Below are 9,034 nucleotides of genomic sequence, written 5' to 3' on the forward strand. Positions count from 1 at the left end.
CACACACACACACACATCGGGTGTTTGGTTGCTATGCGTGTGCGAGGGACTTGGCTACGTTACTCCAGCATAATGACTTTAAGCGGTCAGATGGTCTCCACCCAAAATTCTCCCCGAGAGCAAAATAAATATCTGGTTCGGCGTCCCGTCCCATCGCGTCCCGTCCTACGGCATCAGCGGCACATCTGCAGCTCGTTAAAGGCCTTTTACATTCCTCCGTTTTCACACGTCACACACAATGTTTTTGCAATGAAATCCCTGGCAGGCGTCCCACGTTAAATACATTTTTCGGGACAGAGGATGTAGAGTATGCGGTTCCTAACCCCCCCCCCCTCCCCCCCATCCCATCCCCGCCAGCGGCTCCGGGTCACCGAGCATCAAACGCGGGTGCGAGCAAACACCGAACCTGAGAGGGAAGCCGGCGGGTTATGGATGGCTTTGGAGACAAGGCGACGAAGCCGTAAAATGAGGACATCGCTTTCGTCCCGCGCTTGGGATCCGCCCCCACTGCAAACGGAACTGCTTTATCAATGGTTCCCTGTCGCTCATTTATTATTGGCAATGTTTTTCATACTCTCAGGATAAAAAAATAAAAAAAAAACATGTTTCCACCAATCAAGACAGAATAGGAATCCATTGTACCTAATCATTGCGCTAATACTTTCTGTGCACTACATTATGTTGTAGTATTATGTTGTATTAATTGCCAGATGAATACATAATTCATAATGATGGTTGGATCATTTCCCCAGATCTTCATGTGTTACTTTGCAGACCTGGCACTAGTGGCTACATGTTACATTTTTTTGTGACTGTAAAAACACATCAAGCTCATCAGCCCAGTCCTTACTCCCTACGGCTAACCCAAATGTAACCCTGCCCTCTAACTGCCGAGGTTATGTAACATAACACTGTGTGTCTGCGCACTGTTTACACACTGCTCATGTCACCGTACACACAGCTAACCGCTTTTTGGCAGCTCAACAAATGTCTTAAATAAACACAAAATGTAAAAAAAAAAAATTAAAAAAAAGAAAAGAAATTTGAAAAAATAATATTAATCTACTGCCCATCCTCAGCCTCCAGCCCTCCCACCCAAGGTGCATAAATCACGTCTGTCATTCAGCCTGTGCTAAACTATGAAAAGATCTGTGCTATTGCTATGCTCTGCTACCCCCTTCATACAGGTTATCACTCCCAGTTTGCACTCAACGTGGAGGAATTCAGTCCAGATCCCCCTTCCTTCTCTCCATTAACTCGCAGTGCGCACTACAGAAACGAATGCATTGAGTTGTGTCAGGCAGTAATGTGCACCGGACAAGGGTGAACTGTCTTCAGGAGGGAAATGTCATCAGTAGACAAAACAGAATGCGTTAAAAAAACAGAAACGGCACGTCGATTTGAGGTAATACATCATAAGAACGAAGCAAAATGCAAGCTGAAGAAAAACACATGCTGAACAGAGAAAAAAATAAAAGCCAATTTAAAAACAATTATGTTTTCAGCCGTTTTTAATGATGTCAGTGCGGGCAATCTGAATCTAATAGAGCATTACATAACTTTTGGGATGAAAAACTACACCCCTGGTAAGCTTTACTGCCGGGATGTTCAAGCAAGCCAGCACTGGAAGACCTTGAGGCTCTAATGGGGACCCATTTTGATGAACAGCCAGTGATTTTGGAGCTAAACCATTTAGTATACCACTAAACCAGTTTCATAACAACAAAAATAAATAAAATCTAAAAGACACGCAAAGGCAATGCAGGGCAGTAATAACAGGGGGGGTGTGAACTCTCACTTTAGTCCCGGTTAGCATTAGTCTACATTCTGAACAAGCTGCATGTTGAACAAGCTTCCAGGTGTCAATAGACTTCTTGGGAGGCAAAAAGAAACCAAGTCCGCTCGTGATAAATGGACGTATCGACCACCCAGATAAACAGAGGTATAATGGGATAAGTGCTAAATGAAGACTCGGGAGGGAGTGTTATTGTCAGAAACAAGCAGAGCTCGTCGGAGCAGGCTGGTATTGAAGCGCACTGCAGTCTCCCACTCAGACAGCCGCGGGACGGCGACTCACAGGAAATTACAACGCACGAAATCCAGAACAAAAGACAAACAAGTGGGGACATTCCCGAGCGCTCAGAAAGTTCCAGAGCCCCCCGCTGACACAGGGCCGGCCCAAGGTCTTTGGGGGCCCTAAACAAAAATTCAATATGGGGCCCTCTGTTTCGGTCGAGAACCACCCCCCAAGCCCCAGCCAGCAAGATTTGGCACCGAGAGAAATATATTTAGATTAGTGAAAAAGCCATTGTCTTAGGGAACACAATTATTATTATTTTTTAAATATATATATATTTATATATATCTTGGAGGGAGGGGGGGGGGGCAAACCAATCGCGGGGCCCTAAACAAATGTTGACTTTGTTTATTGGGTCGGGCCGGCCCTGCGCCGCTGGCCGCACGGTCCGTTAAATCACGAACGAGGACACTTAAAAAAAAGAAAGGCAGTTCGCTGGCTCGCCGAGAGAGATCCGGTCAGGGGACGGGGAGAGCCAGGGGACGGGGAGAGCTAGGGACAGGGAGAGCCAGGGACAGGGAGTCTCCACATTCGAAAACCGCCTCAGGGGAGAGGAGGCGCACGCGCGTTTCCACCTGCGCGGAGAGGCGCGACAACCTCGCGCCGTCCAGATCTCCCAAAACGGGCTCTTCCCAGGAGCCCCGGAGCGCGGGGTCGGGCAGCCGCAGGGAAGGAGGGGCACAGAGCGCACCGAAGAACAAAGAAAAAACAAAGAGCTCGTGAATGTTTGTTGGCTCAGGGTGTGCTTTGGCATGCTGGGAAAATCATGCTGAAAACTAAAACGGAGAGAGAGAGAGGCCATGTTGACTTTTCGTTTCACAATACCGGGGAATATTAATCTGAGAAGAAGGCTCAGATACTGGAACAGTATCTATGGATTAAACTGATGTTTAAATCAGTTTACCTTCAGTAATTTTTATTATTCAAACATTTTTTTCCATCCTCTGTTCGTGCACAATGCACATACTTACAGTTCATACAGTTATCCCTCACGATTCCTTCCCCCACAGCAGGTATGGGAAGCCATTAGTCCCAGCAGATACCGCATTTGAGATCAGCAATTTGTATTTCACTATTTGACATTGAATATCAAGATTTGGAATTGAATTTGGTCTTCCCCAGTGAGCATTGCCCAAATCTAGACATCTAGAGTGGTGGAAATCTTGGTTGAGAGATGTTCGACATAAACGGACTAGGTTAGCTCAGGTTTTACATGGATATAGCCTGGCTATGTCCTAGTTGGCTAGAAAGCTTTCACTTTTCAGCCAAACGTATCCGTGTTTTCACCTGAATGTCAAGACCAATTTTCACTTTTAATTTCAAGTTAAAAATTTGAGTTCAGTATGCTTTCTCATTCAGTTCTTCCAATTCAATTTAAATTTTCTGTAACTCGCATCTGGGTATTCAGAAAACGCAAAGCAAAGATTCAGTTGAACTACAAACAGCGATTATCACCTTAAGGCTTAAGCAGTGCCAATATTTTTTCTATCCTGTTTTGGTATTGCACTAACGAAGCTTGATACCAACAACTCAGAGACTGAACTCACAAGTTATGCAATTCAAATTTATTTTTCAAATACAATAATTCAATTCCAACATTATAAATTATAATTATTTCAAATTCAAGTTGTGCCATTCAAATTAAATTTGAATGGCACAACTTGCGGCTTGTCAGTGGTTTAGAGAGGAGGATGAGCACAAGATTCAGCATGTTTCACAAGATGATTTTTTTTTTTTTTTTTTTCTTGGGTCTTGTGCTCAGAATTGTACAAACAATCTTGGATTCTCATCACAAATTCCATTCTGTTTGTGCGTGCAAGAGTGCAACTGGAAAATAAGAGAGAGGGAAATGCTATCAGCAGAACCATACCCACACAACCTTACCTAAGACCACTGGTTCATGTTGGCACTAGTGTAACTGAAGCTGTAACTATGTGTGCATCCAATACCCCCACTAGCATTCCAGAGATATAAATGTGTGAAGTCTGAAGTTCATGTTGAGCAAGTGTGCGTGTCTGCAAGAGGGTGAGTGTGTGCCTGAGAATGTGTGTGTGTGTGTGTGTTTGTGTTCACATTTATGAAGGTACTAGTGTGTGTTTCAGTGAGGTGCGTGTGTGTGTGTGAATGTGAGAGTGTGAGAATGTGTTTGAGTGAGATGTGTGAAAAGGGCGAGTGTGTTGTTGAATAAGGTGTACCGGTGTGTGTGTGAGTGTGTGTGTGTGTGTGTGTGAGAGAGTGAGTGTGTGTGTGTGTGTGGGGGGGTCTCTCTGTGTCCGCTCCACGCGGTGTCTGGAATGTGTTAGACCTGCAGGCAGTGAGTCAAAGCTCCAGTTCTCTCTCTCTCTCTCTCTCTGAGGAATGGGTGTATCCCTGACCCGTCCCTCTTTATAAGAGCCCGCAACACGAAACATCAGCGTGGAGAAGAGACGCGCACAAATACACACACACATTGTTAGAGATACATTCGGGCGCACGCACTGTGGGAGATACACACAAACACATATATCCACACACACACGCTGTGACCATGCTGTGGATTTCCCTGGTGTGGACCGTTGTGTTTGGGCGCTGCTGGCTCGCCCGCTGTCACCAGCTGACCGCAGAAGACCGGGACGAGATCGTGGAGACGCACAACCACTTCCGCTCGCTGGTGTGGCCCGGCGCCGCCAACATGCGAAGGATGGTAAGAACCGCGCGCGAAACCGACGCCGTAGCAACGGCACACCTGCGCCATGTAGGCACCACACCTGCCCCGTGTCTACGGCACACCCACGGCGCATACGCATCACACCTGCCCCGTGTCTACGGCACACCTGCGCCATATAGGCACCACGCCTGCCCCGTGTCTACGGCACACCCACGGCGCATACGCATCACATCTGGACCGTAGCTACGGCAACATCCGTGGGGTGTTTGAATCGCCCTTCGGTTCGTCTCCATGCCGTCTCTCTCTTTAACCCTTTGAGGGACAGCGATGGCAGGGAGGAGCGATGGTTCTGCTGGGGCGGGTTCGTTTCGGCGGATCCAGAGGGATCTCTGCACGGCCGCACGGCCGCTTCCGTATTAATTGGTGCCTGTAATTGTAAATGTGAAAAAAATGAGTTCGCTTCGCTGAAGGAATGGACGAAGCAGATGTGATTTGGAACGCTCGTCGTCAGGTAAATGACGTTTAGCATTTACACACTTACAAAGGAAAATAACCGGGATGTCCTGAATTTTAAACCCTGTTGAGAACAAAAAAAAAAGCTTCAGCTTTGTGTGCTGCATGGTCTCAGCAGTTCTTTGAACACTGATTTGAAATACATGAGAGAACTTTTGTTTCTCTAAAAGCCCACTAGCTCCAATTACATGTTTTCAAAAGGAGTGTCTGTAACTCTGTCTGTTTTCCTTATTATCCATGTTGGATTGAGATTCAGATTTTATAACCCAAATATTATATACAGGTGTAAAATAACAAGGACTATTTTAGAGTTATTCTGTCATAGTTCCACCAGCATGTATATTTGTGTGATGGCATTGAAAAGCGTTGCTTTCAAAGGACCCGTTTTGTTGACAACTGTGTCTTGTTCTTTATCCTTGGCATCATGCTACATTTGATGCTTATTTGAGAACTGTGGTGAAAAGAGATGACGAATTGCATCAGTATCGTCAACATCAAGACGCGCGCTTGTAGCTCCGTTCCTCTGGGTCACGTTTCACGCGCTGCCCGGTGCCGTCAGCTGAAATCCACTTATACACCTGTCGCACTGGTTTAAGGTTATGTGCAGGCAGTCGGCCTGCGCGGAGATCTGTGTGTATGGCCTTCATATAGTAACGATGACGTTGCATGCAGTCAATGCTACATAAAACGGTTGTTTTTTGTTTCAACGTTAAACTGTACTACCCTTGCTGTCGGTGGAACTGAACTGTGGTTTAAATTCTAAGTACAACTGGGCAAGTATCGCTGTTTTTAATGGTTAATACAGAGTACTTTATTAAACTGTACACATTTTGCACACCTTCACTTCGCAGTATAAAGTACAAAGCGTTAAATTTCTACAACATTTTTTGCTTTAGGGTGATGAAGTGAAACTATGGGGCCAAGCCCGTGTGAATACTGTTTTCTTTAAAAACACTCCACCCTCAACTTCAACTTGGAATCTTCCAAAAATGCGATGAATGTTTAACTTGTAATACAAGGGTAAAGGGTAACCAAGCCTCAACTGTCCAGATGAAAGAATAATTACCGTGATTTAGGAAAGTTGCATGCCTTGTTAACCGCCAAATTGTGAACAACCGCGGCAGCACCCACAGCAGATGGTTCTGTTCGCCATTCGGAATGCGCTACTGCGCAAAGTGACCGATGGCGAAGATTCGGTACCTGCTCCCGGTTTCTCGGAATGTTATCATAAAGCCCAGGGGATGTTTTTTTTTTTTTTTTTTTTGTATTTCTCCTATTCAAATATCGCTATACAATCTGGGTAGTGCGCAGGGTTGTTTGGTCTAGTCAGCGTTAATATCGTTTTGCGGTTATAAAGAATGACTTTGTCGTCTCATAACAGGAAATTGAAAGCTCGAGTGTGCCAAAAAACATAGCGGACCAGTGAGAGTATCATATTTCATACGATCTTCGCAACGGGCATGAACTCGCTTTGGATAGATAGGGGTTGGACACATGATCTCTCTCTACACACACATAACAATTTCAGGATAAGTTGTGCAATGTTGTAGCTGAAAGACATTTGTAGCATTCAACAGTACAATAGTGCAATGACCTTTCATAAATATTACGACCGTATTAATGGACTATTTCATTGTCTCCTTGCCCATGTAATAAATAAATTAATATTGATAAGTTTACTGAAACTTTTTGCGTGAAACTTATTCTACTCATAGCTGATCATAAGACTATGTAATTTGTGTAATTTAAAATAAAGTTTTTAATGTTTATCATTTCACACTGTATTGTGAGTACTCCAGTAATGATTATTATAACCACTAGTGTCTGTCAAAAAAAGTGTTTTGAAGGCATTCAATAGTTATGGATGCTGTGGATGACAGTGTTGACAGTGACAGTGATTATTATCACTGAGCATGCTCAAAGATGAATGACAGTGAAGAGCTGCAATGCCTCATGGGACATGTGGTGCAGACACCTCAGTCAAGTATGGCCTCATGATGGGGCATTGCTGTGTTGCCGGATGTTACACCTGAGGCCCAATCGTTATTAATGCATCTTGCAGCCGAGGCCTTCACCCCAAGCATGGGGAATCTGGCAGGGAAGCTGATAGGAGAGAGAAAAGCCCGGCTCTTTTCACCTCCTGATCGCTCTGCCCACACCAGCACCCATTTTACAGCCTCGTGAAAGCCACCATCTTGTACAAGGGGTGTCCCAGAACTGAGCGAGCAGAATTTCAGCAAGGGTTATTAGTGGCTGTTCAGCCCTCTGACGCTCCCTCAATGAGGAAATTAAATTGTTGGCTGAAAATAGAGTGCCAACCCAGCATGCATTGTGTTGCTAAATGCCCTCACCAAACAATTGCAGTGCTGACCACATTCAAATGTCCGTTGACTGCCATGTCATACATTTCAAAAGGCAATTATCATGGTCATCACAGTATTTGTCTAGTTTGCAAAGAAGTGTTTCTCGACTAATGCAAATTCCATTGATTCAAGTGAACTAATTGATAATGAAAATCTAAATTGCGGTAATGATTTGTAATGAAAATGTGATAGTTCAAAGTAGCCCATTGGGCCCAACTGATGTGTCACGGTAGTGGAAGGTGGGACGCAATTGCGGACCAAGGGGATCTAAAAGTTAACCCCGAGGGGTAACCACAAAAACCGCCGAGCGATTTACAGGTACAGGGGAAACACCAAATTAAGAACGCTAAATAATCTCTCCCTCTACTTACTGAATCTTCTGTCAGTGGACTCAGGGAAAAAAAAAAAAAAAAAAAAAAAAAAAAAACCCACCACCGCAGCTTAGCTACCCAGAAAGTAAAACCCCATTAGGAGAAGAGTGGAGTAACTTACAAAAGAAAATGAAACTCACAGCCTTGCGGGTCAGAAAAGGAAAACTAAAGAGACGAGGGCAAAATGTCCTCCACAGCGCTAAAAGTGAATCAGCTCAGAGAAGAAACTAAGTGGTGGTCAAATCTCGCAGATAGGATCGATGCGGTAACTTCTGCGGATTCTTACACCCCTACACACCTAGAGCATGACAAACAATGAGTCTGCACCAAACCCCAGAAACCAGGGGCTAGATATAGGACTCCCACACCTGACCCTCATCACGGACAATTAACTGAGAGCCAATGCGTGTGAGGTGCCATCACCTCACCATAGGATTCACACACCTGCCCCTCATCAGGGACAGTTAACCCACATAAATCAATGAGTGAGAGGTGCCACCACCTCACAATATATCTTTTAAGTGGTTTATTACTGATCGTTAATTAATTAATTTGTAAAAATCGGTCCTGAAGATTATTATGCTCCATATCGCCTCGATGCCCACCCTTGCTTGTGAGTGGCCCTCACATCAGTGTTCAGCATTATTAAGCATAACTCAAAACAAGAGGTGGAGCGCTGATTTAGGAGGTGTCTTAAGTACTGCTTGTGTTTTTGCATAGACTGCATTGTTGCTGTTCTTGTTTGTGTTAGTGTTAATCAGTTTAACCTACAGGGTCCAAGTTAAACTATGCGGTTGTTTCCTGCACGGTACTATTCTTTAGGGTTTTCTACACACTTGTTCCTGGTTATGGTTTTACACTTTGTTGTACGTCGCTCTGGATAAGAGCGTCTGCAAAATGCCTGTAATGTAATGTAATGAATTGGAACTGGGGGTAATGTTTTCTCAATAGATGAGCAGCTTGTGAGTAACTACTGATTAGCCTCTCGGACCACTGGTACTTATTCCCCTCCTCTACACATTCCTCTCTTCCAGACTAAAACTATCTGTGTTGTTTAGGCCCA

General features: G+C 44.6%; 1 protein-coding gene across 1 annotated transcript in view; it reads left to right on the forward strand.

Annotated features, from left to right (window-relative positions):
* LOC118207487 (peptidase inhibitor 16-like) overlaps nt 1-9,034 on the forward strand; it is a 15,525-nt gene continuing 6,491 nt past the window's right edge. Inside the window, exons 1-2 of the mRNA XM_035381120.1 lie at nt 1-15; nt 4,518-4,760. Of these exons, the coding sequence (XP_035237011.1) occupies nt 4,605-4,760 (156 nt within the window). The 5' untranslated portion in view covers nt 1-15; nt 4,518-4,604. The remainder of the gene's footprint in view (nt 16-4,517; nt 4,761-9,034) is intronic.

Source organism: Anguilla anguilla, chromosome 11 (assembly GCF_013347855.1).
Source record: "Anguilla anguilla isolate fAngAng1 chromosome 11, fAngAng1.pri, whole genome shotgun sequence".
In the NCBI taxonomy this organism is placed as follows: domain Eukaryota; kingdom Metazoa; phylum Chordata; class Actinopteri; order Anguilliformes; family Anguillidae; genus Anguilla; species Anguilla anguilla.